General features: G+C 48.9%; 2 protein-coding genes across 2 annotated transcripts in view; one reads left to right on the top strand and one right to left on the bottom strand.

The window, feature by feature from the left end:
• The window catches only part of PSMB2 (proteasome subunit beta 2), a 37,008-nt gene extending 34,741 nt beyond the window's left edge, over window positions 1-2,267 (top strand). The window contains exon 6 of the mRNA XM_005868577.2: window positions 2,033-2,267. Within this exon, the coding sequence (XP_005868639.1) occupies window positions 2,033-2,140 (108 nt within the window). The 3' untranslated portion in view covers window positions 2,141-2,267. The remainder of the gene's footprint in view (window positions 1-2,032) is intronic.
• TFAP2E (transcription factor AP-2 epsilon (activating enhancer binding protein 2 epsilon)) overlaps window positions 2,149-15,542 on the bottom strand; it is a gene marked incomplete at its 5' end in the record, with an annotated part of 15,802 nt that continues 2,408 nt past the window's right edge. The window contains 4 exons of the mRNA XM_005868576.2: window positions 2,149-4,861; window positions 6,942-7,083; window positions 7,657-7,775; window positions 9,036-9,258. Coding sequence (XP_005868638.2) covers window positions 4,579-4,861; window positions 6,942-7,083; window positions 7,657-7,775; window positions 9,036-9,258 — 767 coding nt within the window. The remainder of the gene's footprint in view (window positions 4,862-6,941; window positions 7,084-7,656; window positions 7,776-9,035; window positions 9,259-15,542) is intronic.

Below are 15,542 nucleotides of genomic sequence, written 5' to 3'. Positions count from 1 at the left end.
CCTGGGACCCTTCAGTCCGCAGGCCGACGCTCTATCCACTGAGCCAAACCGGTTTCGGCAAATTTTAGCATTGTAATAATCATCTGAGGAACTTGTTTTTAAAAATCAAATAGATTCAGCCTTCCAGCCCCCTTCTGACACGTTTGTCCTGGTGTAGAGCCTGAGAATAGTTTAACTAGCAGGCCCAGGTGATTTTGCTGCAGGTGGTAACGGGGCCATACTGGAACAACTGCTGCCCTTTATACCTGCTTTATTCTTTTTTTTTTTTTAATATATTTTATTGATTTTTTACAGAGAGGAAGGGAGAGAGATAGAGAGTTAGAAACATCGATGAGAGAGAAACATCGATCAGCTGCCTCCTGCACATCTCCCACTGGGGATGTGCCCACAACCCAGGTACATGCCCTTGACCGGAATCGAACCTGGGACTTTTCAGTCCGCAGGCTGACGCTCTATCCACTGAGCCAAACCGGTTTCGGCATACCTGCTTTATTCTTGTTCCATCTGGAGTTGCTATAGTGTTTGTTCCCCTTAACGGTGCATGAGTCCTGGAGAGGAAGCCTCTCCTGAGAATTCCAAAGGCCATAGAAAGCAACTAGGAAGCTTTGGGCAGAAGGGGAGAGTAGCCTTTACTTTATGAGGCCACAGACCCCACCCAGTCTAGTACTACTAAGAGTCAGAGGCTTTGGGGTGTGAATGGAGGATGAGAAAGAAAAGAAAGCAGCTCCCTGAGGCTTTTTCATTCTTTTACTGTTCTTGTGGCCTAAGGATTAACTTGAATTCATAGTCTAGTGAGAGTGGGAGGATGAGAGCAGGTGGGTGGGGGGGATGCTTTGAACATAATGTCAGTTTGCCTCTTACACAAGCCTGTCCTTTTCAGCCCACAGTACCCCCTTCTTCCTCTTGTTTGTGAATCCCCTTTCCAAAGCCGATGCTGAGAATAAACTCATGTGTTTTTCTTAACCATTCAGCTGAGAGGTCATATTAGCCTAGCCTGCCAACCCCAAGTGTTCAAGGAGCTGCCAGGAAGAAGCCACTGAATATTAAATGCTTTGAGACTTTATTCCTCATAAATCCTAAACGTCATCATATTAGAAACCCACATTTCCTTATTGTTACCTTTTCTTAATCTTGAGTCGTGTTTCTGGATAATAAGAGTCATCAGAAAGAGAGGATCTGGAAGTGAACTGGTTGTTGCTGCCCAGTTCTCAGTAGTGAAGGAGATGGGAAGCATCCAGGGAGGGGTTGTAGGCCTGGGGAGGGGGACATTTCTGGGATAGGCTCCCCAGGAAATAGGTAGAGAACTTCGTGCCTTTTCTCTGGAGACTATTAAGTGAGGTGTCCAGGACAGGTAGCCACAGGAGCAAAAATTTCCTCCAGCTTGTCCCTCAGTAACTTCCAGCCAGGTTAGTGGGCTGTCTGCTTCCATGCACACAAGACCATGCAGCTCCTTGGAACAGTCTCTAAAGCAGAGAGTCTTAAGAGATGCAGAAATGTTACTTTAATGACAGGTCAGCTTGGATTAGAGGAGACAGAAGCAGAGTTTGTCCCAAGAGCAGTTCTGCCAACATCCTTCCCACCACCCCTCCTGCTACACACTCACACACACCAGGTCCTGAGAATATGGGTAGGTGACTGGAGAAAGCTGTTAGGACCTAGGGGTACATTGCTTTGGTCCAAAGCTTATTGCTAGGGCGATCACTCCTCTGTTGGCTTATCACCTTGGAACGTTTTAAAAGAGAAGTGTGTGTTTACCAGGCTGATTGGTAGAAGACTGTGGGGAACAGATCATCAGACTGTCTCATTCTTTCATCAGCGGACTGGCCCGAGACAGGCTCCCAGCTGCAGCTCCCAGTTCTTGCTCACCACCTTCCAGTCAGCTTTCAGCTGCAGTTTGGGCTTTCTTCAGTGTCCTAGTCCCAGCGGAATATAAGCTTCACAAAAGCTTGTGTGCCCAGTGCCTCAGTCAGAGCCTGGCCTATCAGTGGTGCTCAGTAATGTTTGTTGACTGATTTCCTTTGTGTCTCTGCAGCTCCAGAAGCGCTTCATCCTGAACCTGCCAGCCTTCAGTGTTCGAATCATTGACAAAAATGGCATCCATGACCTGGCCACCATTTCCTTCTCTAAACGCAGCTCCTAACAAAATGCCCTCTCCCCCACTTGCCAGGGAACTTTTTTTGACGAGCTCGTTTATTTTTTTCTACTCTCCTGACGTGCACTCTTGATATATGGTTAATTCAGAATAAAGCTGACTATGGATAAATTGAGCTCTCTGGTTTGAATCTCAGTTTACCTGACATTACTCAGGAAGGAAATGGAGAAAGGATTATCTGCTTGGACTTTTGGCCGAGACTGTCTTTCCTCCTGTTACTTTCCCTCTGTTCATGCTCTGATTGCCCCTTAGCAGCCCAACACCCCCAGATTCTATTTCACTGCCTGACTTCTTTCCCATCTAGCTCATTCGTATATCATGCTGGCTAATGTCTCATTCCTTCTAAAGCAGTGATTCTTCCCCCTAAGCTAAAAAAAATTTAAAATAATTAATATAAATAGGTATTATGTGCACTTAGTAAAAAAATGCACAGAGTATAAAGACACATAGTAAAAAATGTTTCTCTTGTCCCTAAAATTCGATCACCTGCTTCCCCTCCCAGAGGAAACTTCAGATATGCTGTTCCAGTGTAAAATGTGCACATGTACACACACACACACCCTCCTTTAAAAATAAGGCTGCACTCACTCCCAGGTTTCAACTAAGTATGTTTGGGGCTAGGAATACTTAAAGCTTCCCAAATAATTCTTATCCTCAGTCCTGACAGAGAACCCCTGGATTAAAGTTTCTTTGAGGCAGTGATCCTCAAACAGCACACATCCCAGTCCTCTGGTGGGCTTAATTGAAACATAGCTTTCTGGGTCCTACCCCTATAGCTTCGCATGTTTGGGGTGTGGCCTGCGATTTTGCATTTCTAACATTTATGAAGTGAAATATCATCTCTACGATACTACCTGCAGATCAGAACATGTGTGTTAACAGTGTTACCATCAGATTTAAATGTCATACACTTTAATACACCAATGATAAATGCTTTATACCATAAGAAGAAAGTTAATTATTGTATGAATGAGGGAAAAGATGATTCGTATGACCATAGCTAGTTCAACCTTTAGTACCACCGTTTGAAGTGGGTTGAAGAGTGAAGTGGGGTTAGGGGTATAACAAACTTTCAAAAACTTTACTGCCAGGGAAATATATGGGGAAAGGATTAATGTTTTGTAAGGTCAGAGGTCTTAGAACATGGGTGCTTTGGGGAATGATATAGTAAACTAGTTATAGGGAGGGACTGATGATGCAGGAAAGAAATGATGCCTAAAGAGTGAAATCCTCAAGGAGATGAGAGAGCTGGGTTAGTATTGGCTTAAATCACACACACACACACACACACACACACACACACAGTCACCAGCATTCACACAGACACACATACAGACCCACCACCCATGACTGACACATTCGCACAGGCCCACCAAGTCACAATAATGTACATACAGACCCAGGAGTCACTTCACACACAGAACTAAAAGCCACACTGACAAGCCAAATAGACCCACCATCTGCACCCCATCTCACACAGGCCCCTCCTAGGACTCTCCCTTGGGAGGCAAGTCCAGACCTGGGCTGAAGGGGGAGAAAGGGGCTTCACATTCAATGGAAAGGTTTTATTAAGAGAATGAGAAAGCATTCTGAGGGTTGGGGAGGTGCATCGACCCGCAGAGTCAAAGGAAACAAGCAAATACAAAATCCCAGCGACAACCTCAGGGTCCCTAACACGTCTGTCTTCCCTCTGGCTCCCTGTCCCCCAACACTCCTTTGAACCGAAACACCCTCTCCATCCTGGTCTAGCTGGACATCTCGGAGCATGAGCAGAAAATAGTGAAACGAATCTTCAACTTGGGATAAATCAGTTGCGCTGGACATTTTAAAACTTTCAAATTTAATTTCAACACACAAATAAATAGGGCAGACAATGACAGGGCTGTGAAGTGCAGCCTGGATTCAAGTTCTACAGTTTGTGCTTTGTCTTCTTTGTTCTTGCCCACTTCTTTCCAAGAGTGGGAGAGGTCCAAAGAACCCATTGGAGTTTTCCTGCCAGCACCCCTTTTTTGAGGATCAAGATTCTGGGATGAAGGGTGCCAACTCCTCAGTAGCACCTCTGGTTTGTCAACAGTTTTCCTCCTGCCATCAGTAAAAACAGCAAGGCCTTGGACCCTAAGAGTACCCACCACTGCCCAAGCACCCTAATGGGAGGGCTCAGCCCCAAGAACCATGCCAATTTCCTGTTCAAGCACTTAGCAATCCAGGGTCAGAAAATTGCAAACAACAGGGCCCTTATCAAACCACCACAGAGAGGCCATCCCCACCTTTTCCAGCCCAGGTCCCTAACTCGGGGGTCTCTGGATGAATGCTCTCTTTCTGGCCTTACTCTAACCCTTCCTTTTAATCCTTTCAGGCCCACCCCCAGGAGCTAAGACCTTATTTCAGGCCTTGGGAGCCCCTTAGGGATGGGGCCTGGGAAGCGGTTATTTCCGATGCTTGGCATCCTTCTCTGAAACTTTAGTGTCACCATGCCCACTGCCCGCACTGCTTAGAAACATCTTGTCCAGCCCCTTGAGTGACTCCAGCAAGTAGTTCTGGAAGGCGGTGAGGGCAGCACAGATGGCTGGCCCACCGAAACCATGGGTGATGAGGCTAAAGTGTGTCAGGCAACTCTGCACTCCCGGCTCCAGGATGAGAGCAGGGCGGCTGTTGCCCAGTGGCGAGCGGTCCTGAGCCATCAGGTCTGCAAACTCCTTACAGATCTGCCTGGTGAGGGGAAAAGGGTCAGAGGTTAGAGGTCAGAGGTCTGAGCCCAGAGAAGGACCTACCATGTTCTGGGTACTTTATTTCTATTATATTTGTGATTGTTGACCCTGCCAATAGTCTGCAAATGATGATCATACCCATTTTACAGAAAAGGAAACTAAGGTTCAGAGACATTAACTGATTTGTCTCACAGCTAGTGAACAGCACATGCCAATACCCTAGGACAGTGGTCGGCAAACTCATTAGTCAACAGAGCCAAATATCAACAGCACAACGATTGAAATTTCTTTGGAGAGCCAAATTTTTTAAACTGAAACTATAGAGGTAGGTACATTGTGATTAACGTAATGAGGGTACTCCTAAGGCTTAGGAAGAGCCACACTCAAGGGGCCAAAGAGCCGCATGTGGCTCGCGAGCCGCAGTTTGCCGACCACGGCCCTAGGATCCTTCTTCTTGTGGACATCCTGCCCATATTCAAAGTCTATCTCTACCACCTTATCCAGGAAACTTTCCTTGATCCACTCTCCCAATCCTACCCCCACTCCAAATACCAGTGTCTCACAGAGCTTTGAAATTATTAGGGAATAATCTAGAATCTGCCTTGAATAATTGAAATAATAGCTCATAGTGAACATCAATTGAGGCCTACCATAGATGCTGTGCCAAGTGTATCATCTCACTTAGTCCTCACAACAAATCCATACTCTTATTATTATCCCATCGTATGATGAGGAAACTGGTTTCAAATGGGTTAGATCAGCGGTCGCCAACCTTTCGGACCCCACAGACCACTGGTGGGCGGGCCACCGGTTGGTGACCACTAGGTTAGATGACCTGCCCAAGTGGCTAAGCTGGGATTTGAATCCAGCTCTAGTTTGCAGCCATTATTTGTTTCTTTGTGCATCTTGTGTGTGGCTCAGGCAGAAGAATCACCCCTGTCTCACCTTTGTGTCACCATGGAACCCAGTCAGCATCTTAGACATGAGTGGGACCTGGAAGTGCTTAATGAGTTGGCTGGTTAATGGGTGAGGTGAGCCCTGCCCTAGATGTGTTTCTTCAGCTACAATATGAGCAGTCTCAAAGGTCTCATGAGTCATGGAAGTCCCTTGAGTCTGTGATTCCATTTCTGCCTAGGGGACTTGAGGAAGCCTCAAAGAGGGGAGGGGAGAGTTGCCATTTGAAAGACTGCATTAGGTGGGGGTACTGGCTGGTGTTCTAAGCAGGAGAGCAAGCCCAAGGATGGGAGGGCAGGAGAGATCAATTGGAGTGGGTAGGGTTTGTGTGGGTTGGATTGTGGGGTCCTCAAAGGAGTCTGAACTTTACCCAATGGATTGGTGGTTTTCAAATTTTTTTATTCCTTTCCTCTCTATGTCTCACTCTGTCTCTTCTTGCACTGGGATTCTTTCTAAAAACTAAACCTTAATGGAATAGCAGTTCATTAAACAGACCCCGAAGCATCCCCACAGAACCTAGTTTGAAAATCAGTGCAGTAGCAGTGGGAGCTATTGAAGGTTCTTGGGAAGGGGGGCAGTGCATGTGCAGGGAATCTGAAGGAATAGTGGGGTGCTGGAGTGAAGATCCAGGAAAGAGATTAGAAGACTAGAGTTGAGGTGGCAGCATGTGAAGGGTGGTGAGGGAGGCAACAACGAGAGTTGCAGAGAGGTTAAATGTGAAGTAAGGACAAGGGGTGATCAACCTGGGGCCTAGGTGGGCATGGGTGCCCTCATGGAAATCACTGGAACAGAAGGCCTGATGGGTAAGGCTCAAGCAGAGGGAGCAAGACCATGGAACCTCAGAGCCATGATGGGACTAGGGCTGGTGGTGTCATGGGGCCGTGTATGGGAGCGTGGCACAGACTATGTAAGCCTGTCTATGATACCATTTTTGCTGATTCACAGAACCCAGATATATTCATGTATGTCAATGTAGCATGCACAGCATTGAGTGTAGGTGTGCTGTGTGTGGTGCCACTTGTGCCCATGCGTGGGGTCTGTGCATTGCACCTACATGTGCCTGTTCATGGCACCCACGACAGCCTGCGCATAGTGTCCAAAAGTGTCCACGTTGCACCCTCACTCACTTGGCGGCCAGCAGCATGTTCTTGCGGCTGTGCAGTTCCCCAGGGTCAGCATGCTGTCGGCACAGGTACTCGGCAGCTGCCTTGGCTGGGAACTCGGTCTCACAGATGTAGCCGAAGTCTCGGGCCAGGTGTATGGCCTCTCCTGGGAGGAGAAGAGGCAAAGAGGTGAGCTCTCACTACAGCCAGGTGTACCTTTGAGACTGGAGCACCACCTTGAACCTTGACCCCCCGGCCAGGGCCCATCCTACCCCATCTTGCTTCCATAGATACCTTCCTCTGATTTCCCACTCCAGCAATCCCATTGCCATCCTTTGGGGCCACCAGGGATGGGCTCTGAGTTCAGGGATGGGAGCTGAGCCCACCCTGTATCCCAAAGCTTGAGCTCTATATAATCACACCCAGAGTCACCAACCTTCAGGGAAAGTACTCTAACCCCCTTATCCCTTTCCCTCATCCAATCACTGGCCACTTCTCCCCACCATACACACACATGCTCTCTATTGATTGCATGGGCACGTGCATACACACACACACACACACACACACACACACACAAAGGCTGTACATACATATCACACACAGCACTTCCTCATACATGACAGAGAACAAACATGTGACTAAACACACCTTCCTGCATTGGAGACAGTCACATACATTCATACTGGATGACACAGGACCCCTTGTGCCTCAGCGCCCACCCTCAGACCTCACTCACCCTCCACCAGTGAAGTGAGCAGCGTCACGTTGGCGGCCTTGCGTCGGCCAGCTGGCAAGTTGAGTCCAATCTTCTCCAGCCGTTCCCGCAGGCAGCGGCCTCCATTCTTGGACTTGGCCCTTCACGTGCACAAAGAGAGACAGACACACACTATGAAGACAAGAGAGAAGGATGCAGGCTAAGTGACCTTGCTGCTTCCACCAACCCCTGCTGAGGCTTGGGTCTGGCCCTGGGGACAGTCGGGGGCCTCTTTCAGTCTGGCCCCAACCTCTTTCTAACTTCACTGGCTTTGTAGCCAAGATGGTGGGTAGGGGGCCTAGCTCCAGGAGCCCCTCATTTCTCCCTAACCCTCTCAATAGCAGGATAGCCCAGGGTGTGGCAAGATAGGCCTTTTCCCACCTTCACATGCCAGCCAGGCCATACACAGCTACCCAGGGACACATAGACCTTTATACAGATACACTGGGACAAGCAGACACGCACAGATACATATAGATACATACACAGATAAGCGCACACTGAGGGCCAAGAATAAACACACCCCAATAGAGACAGACACACAGAGAGAGACTCAGACACCAGGCACACATAGGGGCACAGAGACAAATGTTCACACGAAGTCAGGATCTCAGGGACATGTACAGACACTCACACATTCACACAAGCCCCTCTGGGCTGCTCGAAGAGACCAGGAATAAGGAGATACTCCCATACCTGCACAAATGCAGCCCCTACACGGAGGTACATGCACAAGTCTAGCTTCAGATGTACATGTGATCACATACACACAGGGTAGGACACACTCCATCCAACACATCCCACTGAAAGTAACACAGGAAACTCGCATTCATGGAACATATCTTCCTAGCCACCCCCTATACCACACACACACAAACATGCACTCATGCATGCACACACCGTTCTTAGGCACACCAAGACTCAGCCCTATGTAGGCACAAAGATATGCACAAAGGGAGACAGACACACAACTAGAAGATAACTATGGACCCCAAAACGCACACACCAAAGAGGCCTTTGCTCCACAGGGGATGGGCTTTGGGTCCTGGGGGGTCCCTTTTCTGGAGGAGGGGGAGAGGAGGGCACTCTTCTTTCCAGACCCAGCCTTGTCCATCTGCCCAAGACGGGTGGGTCCTCCAACCCTCCTCTCTGCCCAGGCTTCTTCCTCCACACCCCACCCTCAGGGCCTCAGACCTGTAGTTGCTGCTGGGGACCTGGACCTCCCCTCCGGGAGACTGAGGCATAGGTGGCCCTGTGGCTTGGGGTAAGGCTGGACCCTCCTTGATCCCCTGAGGAGGTCTGAGATGGCCACGGATTTTGGCCCAAGCACTGTGCAGGGAGCTGTGGGTTGGCCTTCCTACCTGCGAAGGACACCACCCAGGAGTGAGGCGTTGAGGCACTCGGGAGGCGAGAGTCGCCGCTGGACCTCCCCCACTGTCACCTTGTACTTGGATGTCGAGCTGAGCAGCGACAGCCGGCCTGGCACGGAGCAGAAGACCTCACTGGGGTTCGTGATGCCGCCAACCAGGCTGTCTCTGGCCAGTGAGAGGGCCGAGAGGCTGCTGGCTTTGGAGGGGATGGGGACTGTGGAGCAGAAGCAAGAGCAAAGGAGAAAGACAACACTGAGCCAGGGACTTCAGGACACTAGCAGCTGTGGAGGGAGCACTTTGATGGAGCACCCGCTCTGAGCTGGGCACCATGCTACATGCTGTGCACACAGGCACAGTTAAATGTCCCAGCATCTTTCAGAGAAGGGTTCTACGATCCCTGCTTTACCAAGGAAGAAACGGAGGCACATTGATGTTAATGTGACTCACCCAAGTTCACTCAACTAATGGGTGGTAAAACTGAACCTAGAGCTGTCTGGTTCTTGAACCTGTGTTCCCTTCACCAAGCCAGGCTGGTGCCCTGTTAAAACTCAAACAGCCCCAGCAGACTCTTGGGGTTTTGGCATGCGTGACCAGAGAGGGAGTTGGAGACGAGGAGATGGGGTCTGAGCTGCAGGCAGGATTCCTGGGTCACTGTGGCAGGGCCCAGCCCGATCTGGGCAACCACAAGGAGTCCCCAACTCCCCCCTGCCCACTTGTGATCCTATGTCTTCACCTCCCCCAAAGTAGTGAGAGGACAGGGAGGTTACAGCCCCATTAGGCCTCCAGCCCTGGCCCCTTCCTGCCAAGTCACTCTGGAATGCTCAAGGAGACCAGGAAGAAAGAGACACCCTCTGGCCCCCTCCCCCAAATGCTCTTTAATTATCCACCAACAGCTACAAAGGGCAGAGAAGGGAATCTGAGAAGTTGATTTTCTAAAACCCACTTGGACATCCTTGCCTCTAAAAGAAAGTTCTTCCTGCAGTCTAACCTCCATCTTCCTGCTCAGCTTCAGAGGGAAGAGAGAACACTTGAGACACATATTTCCCCTGAGGCTTAGCTTCTTTCAAGGAAGTGAGAGCCTTGATGTTAAAAAAAAAAAAAAGGATGTCTTATGTGTATGTTGGTGGGGGGATCATGTGGGGAGTCTGGGGCCAATAGTTATTGAGCACTCACTATGCTATGAGCTTATCACATATTTCCCCTGAGGCTTAGCTTCTTTCAAGGAAGTGAGAGCCTTGATGTTAAAAAAAAAAAAAAGGATGTCTTATGTGTATGTTGGTAGGGGGGTCATGTGGGGAGTCTGGGGCCAACAGTTATTGAGCACTCACTATGCTATGAGCTTACACAAACAACCTCACTGAATCCTCAGAACTCACAAGGCGGCTACATTTATTATTCCCATTTTGCAGATGAGAAAATTGAAGCCCACAGAGGTGAAGTAGTGTGCCTGAGCTCACACCGCTGGTAGACTTAGAACCAGCAGCAAGCCCTGGACTGTGGTCTCAAAGACAGCTCTTAGCCCTCCAGCCATACGGCAAGTATCTGCTGAGTGTCTGTGTGCCAGGAGCTGTGCCAGGCCTTGGGAATGCAGAGGCAGACAAGGATGACCAGGACCGAGCCTGGCAGAGCCCCTCCAGCTTTTCCCTCTCTGGGTGTGCATTCCCCCTTCCCCTGCCCCCAGCCAGAAACCTCAGTGATGCCTTTCACACTCAGTGATGCCTCTCCCACCACATCCCATCCGTCACCATGTCCTAGGTTTTCATTTCTCCTCGTGCCCCGAATGTTGCCCCTTCTCCATGTATGCACAGACACTCACTTCCTGCCTGAATTTCAGCACAATCCCTGCTCTGGTCTCCCTGCCCTGCTGCCGAGGGAACTTTCTTAAACACACATCACTCTCCAGCCTAAAACTGGTCAGTGTCCAGTCAGTTCCCTGAGAGACAAAGTCCAGCTCCATAGCTGGGCAAAATGATGTCCCCTGTCCTTCAGGAAGTACCGACTCTATACCCAGTGCTTTCCATGAACAGCTCTGGGGGGTGGATGCCATTATCCAGCCCCATTTTAAAATGAAAAAACTCAGTTGGGCACAGCAATCAGGAGCACAGCCTCTGATCATGGACTCCAGAGCTCACATCCTAACCATCATCATACCCTGCTTCACCCTCCTTTGTGGTCTGGCCATGCCTACCCCTCTTGCCTGGTCCCCGGCTTACCCTTTAGCCTCTTGACCCACACCGACCAACAGAAGTATACTGTGAGCCATGTATGTAGATTTACAGTTTCTCAGAGCCCCATTTTAAAAAGCAAAAAGAAACTTGCAAGGTTAATGTATTTTATTTACCCCACTATATCAAACATATTATCATTGAAACACAATCAGTATGTTAAAAATTACTACTGGGCTACTAAACACTCTTCTCTTATACTTAGTCTTCAAAATTCAATGCATATTTTACACTTACGACCTATCTTAATGCAGACTAGCCACATTTCAAGTGCCCACTAGCCCCATGTGGCTAGCGGCTCCCACAGTAGACAGCACAGCTCTAGACTTCAAAGGGGAAGCACCATAGGTAACCTATGTCAGCGAGATGTGGGCGACTGGTGACTGACGCTGCCCTGTGCAAAGCCGCCACTGGGCTCTTACCATGCTGGACATACCGACATTACCGGATATCCTGATTTGTTTGTTTGTTTGTTTGTTTTTGCTGGTGAGATCAGGACTCTGGATTTCTATGAGAAATCTCTGTATTTTTAAACATGAAAAAGTGCTCAACGTCATTAATCCCTGGGGAAATGAAAATTAAAACTATACTGAGATACTACTAGGATGGCTATAATAAAAACAATAGACAATAACAAGTGTAGGTGAGAATGTGGAGCAACTGGAACCCTTACATTGCTAGTGGGAATGTAAAATAGAACAGCCACTTTAGAAAACAGCTTGGCATTTTCCTAAAAAATTAAACACAGCCCTAGCCGGTTTGGCTCAGTGGATAGAGCATCAGCCTGCGGACTGAAGGGTCCCGGGTTCTATTCCAGTCAAGGGCATGTACCTTGGTTGCGGGCACACCCCCAGTAGGGGGCGTGCAGGAGACAGCTGATAGATGTTTCTCTCTCATCGATGTTTCTAACTCTCTATCCCTCTCCCTTCCTCTCTGTAAAAAATCAATAAAATATATTTTTAAAAAAATTAAACACAAACTGCCCTGGCCAGTGTGGGTAAGTGGTTAGAGTGTCGGCCTGTGCACCAAAGTTTTGAGGGTTTGATTCCAGTCAAGGGCACGTGCCTGGGTTGCAGGTTCGATCCTCAGCCTCAGTCAGGACTCATGTGGGAGGCAACCAATTGATGTGTTTCTCTCACATTGATATTTCTCTCTGTCTTTCCCTCTCTCTTCCACTCTCCCTAAAAATCAATGGAAAAATACCCTCAGGTGAGGCTTAACAACAACAACAACAAAAATTTAAACACAAATTTACCATAAAATCCAGCATTTCCACTTTTAGGAATTTAGCTAAAAGCAATGAAAACGTATATCCACACAAAGACATGTATGTGAGTGACTATAGCAGCATTATTCATCATAGCCAAAAAGCGAAAACACCAAGTTATCAACTGATGAATGAATAAACAAAATGTGTTGCATCCATACAATCGAATACTTGCTCAGCAATTTTGAAAAAAGAAGTACTTATACATGCTACAGTGTGAATGAACCTCAAAATATTAGGCTAAGTAAAAGAAGCTAGATGCAAAAGTCTGTATATTTATATACTCCATTTATATAATATATCTAAAACATGCAAATTTGTAGACAGAAAGCTGATAGTGGTTGCCTTAAGCTTGGGGTGAGAATGGGGATTAACCACAAATAAAGGAATTTTGGGGGTGATGGAAATGTCTAAAAATGGATGTGGGTATGCCCTGGCTGGTTGGCTCAGTTGTTTGTAGTGTCATCCATACACCAAAAGGTGGCGGATTGGAGTCCGGCTCAGGGCCCACACCTAGGTTTTGGGTTTGATCCCCAGTTGGGTGCGTATGGGAGGTAACTAATTGATCTCTCTCTCTCTCTCTCTCTCTCTCTCTCTTTCTCTAAAAAAAAAAAATCAATGAAACATATCCTCAGGTAAGGATTTAAAAAATGGATGTAGTTATGACTAAGCAAATAGAAATTTACTAAAAAAATCATCTTGATATAGTCTAACAATGGATGAATTTTAGGTATGTAAGCTTTATTTCAATAAATGGGTAAAAAATGCAAGTTCCAGGGATTCTCATTCAGTATGCCAGAAGTCTGCATTCTTTAACAAGTACCCCCAAGGGATTCTGACACAGTGGTTCCTTAGACCACACTTAGAGTATCACTGCCCAAAGCCTGAGGGGGAGGGAGAGCAGGAGGAAGGCAGACAGGAGAGGTAGTGACCCTCCTCCCAGCCCACCTGCCTTTCCTCATCTCCCCCAGTGGAGCCTGCTGGTTAAGTTTACCGTCTCACCAACTGCCAGAGGGGTTCTTTTATTTATTTACTTTACATATTTTTATTGATTTCAGAGAGGAAGGGAGAGGGAGAGATAGAAACATCAATGATGAGAGAGAATCATTGATCAGCTGCCTTTTGCACACCCCACACTGGGGATCGAGCCCACAACCTAGGCATGAGCCCTTGACTGGAATCGAACCTGGGACCCTTCAGTCCACAGGTCGATGCTTTATCCACTGAGCCAAACGGGCTAGGGCCAGAGGGGTTCTTTTAAATATAGCTCCTACCCTTCACTCCCATGCTCTACACTGCCCTCACATACCATCCAAACTCTCTGCATGGACACTGGTTCTTCAGCCTCTCTTTGGGGCAGACAGTGGCCTGTCTGGGAGGCAAATGAAGCAGGGTTGTGCAAGTGCAGGGTCCGATTCTGTTTTTACGTAGTAAAAGTTTGATATTTTGTTTATCATGGATTTTTGGCATTATTTTTATTTTAAAATATTGCATAAAAATATATGATGTACCTAAATCTTGCCTCAGAGTGAGTACCTCACCCTAGGCCTGGCCCTGCTTGGATCTTCATTTGGAAGCCCACACCCTTGCCATCTCCCTTTCCTTCCCCAGAGCCAAGAGGAGCCGAGGGGAGGTGACTGTTTACATCAGCCCAGGTTTGCCCCGGAGATCCCCCTGAGATTGGAAGATGGAGCCCAGCAGAGAGGGATTCCCCACCCCCAAGGAGGCAACCCACTCTCCTCAGAGGGAAGGAGGAATATCTCAGTTCTCTTCTCTAAATCACTCCCCTCCAACTTTGACTATATAAACTGAAACCCATGGAGATTTTTAGCCTTTATAACCTGTCTGGCTTTTCCACACACAGGGCCTTTGCACACGCTGTGCCTAGTGCAGTGAAAGCAGCAGGATCCTTTCTACACCCCTCTCTCAATGCACTCAGACTTCAAAATCCATCAAGCATTCATTCAACAAACACCCATCGGGGGCCTAGGGAGCCGCTTCCTAGTGCCTCCTCCAGGAAGCCTCCCAACCTCAGGCCCTCGCTGCTCCTTCTGAGCTCCCACCACCACCTGCACAGGCCCTCTCACTGCCTTTCTCAGCCAGAAAATATTCCTGTCCAGGTCTGTCTTCCTCTCCAGGCCTGCCTGCTCTCGGTGCCCCTAGGACAGGTTGCAAAACTGGAGGAAACAAATGTGGGCAGAAAATGGAGGGCTCCCCGCTTCCCCTGGGGTCGGCTGGGACCCCACCTATCATTCTCTAACCCACATCGTGGCTTCAAGGGGCTGCCCACCTGGAAGGGTGTGGGGAGTTTTGCCTCCTGGGCCCTCCAGGACAAGTGCTGGAGAGCCAAGATTTTACAACCAAGGGCTGGGCCCCGACAACTTCCAGGCTCTCCTCCCAGAGGAGCCCATGGTAGGAAGATCGTGTCGCTTTTGGGATAGGACGGAGCTGCCTGCCTCCCTTTCGCATCCAGAACTCCAATCGTCCTGTACACACAGTCGCCCCGCCTGCCGTAGCCGGGAGATGCTGGAGGAATCGGATGCTTCAGCTAGCCAAGACTGATTTTCCATAAGTGCAGGACCGGTTCGGAACGAGGTGCCCACAGCTGCCGGCAGGTGCCAGCCGACTTCAGGACTCCCCGGGGGTTCCCAATGCCTGAGGGCGAGGCAGGGCGCTAATTCACCGCCCTCAAGGAGCTAGTGAGTCCCTCAGTGCCAGCGGAGAACCCCAGCGAAAATTGCCCGCTTCGAGCAGGGCTCTAGCCAGACCAACTGTTTAGCCAAAGAGCACATCCCCAGGGGGACCAGCCTCCGTATTTACAAAGCCTGACCCCACCGGCCTTGTGCTCCGGGCTTTGACGTCCAGGATGGGGTGCCCAGGGCGCCGGTTACCCAGCTCATTCAGCCACTGACCCGCTGCCACTGCGGTCCAGTGGGTGTGTGCGCCTGTTCCCACAACACCCGCGGGGCACCGACAACCACATCTGCCTCCCCACTCACATCTGCC

This window comes from Myotis brandtii, unplaced genomic scaffold (genome assembly GCF_000412655.1).
Source record: "Myotis brandtii unplaced genomic scaffold, ASM41265v1 scaffold274, whole genome shotgun sequence".
NCBI lineage: Eukaryota > Metazoa > Chordata > Mammalia > Chiroptera > Vespertilionidae > Myotis > Myotis brandtii.
Note: the sequence above shows the minus strand (reverse complement) of the source record. Positions and strands in the feature narration are given on the sequence as shown.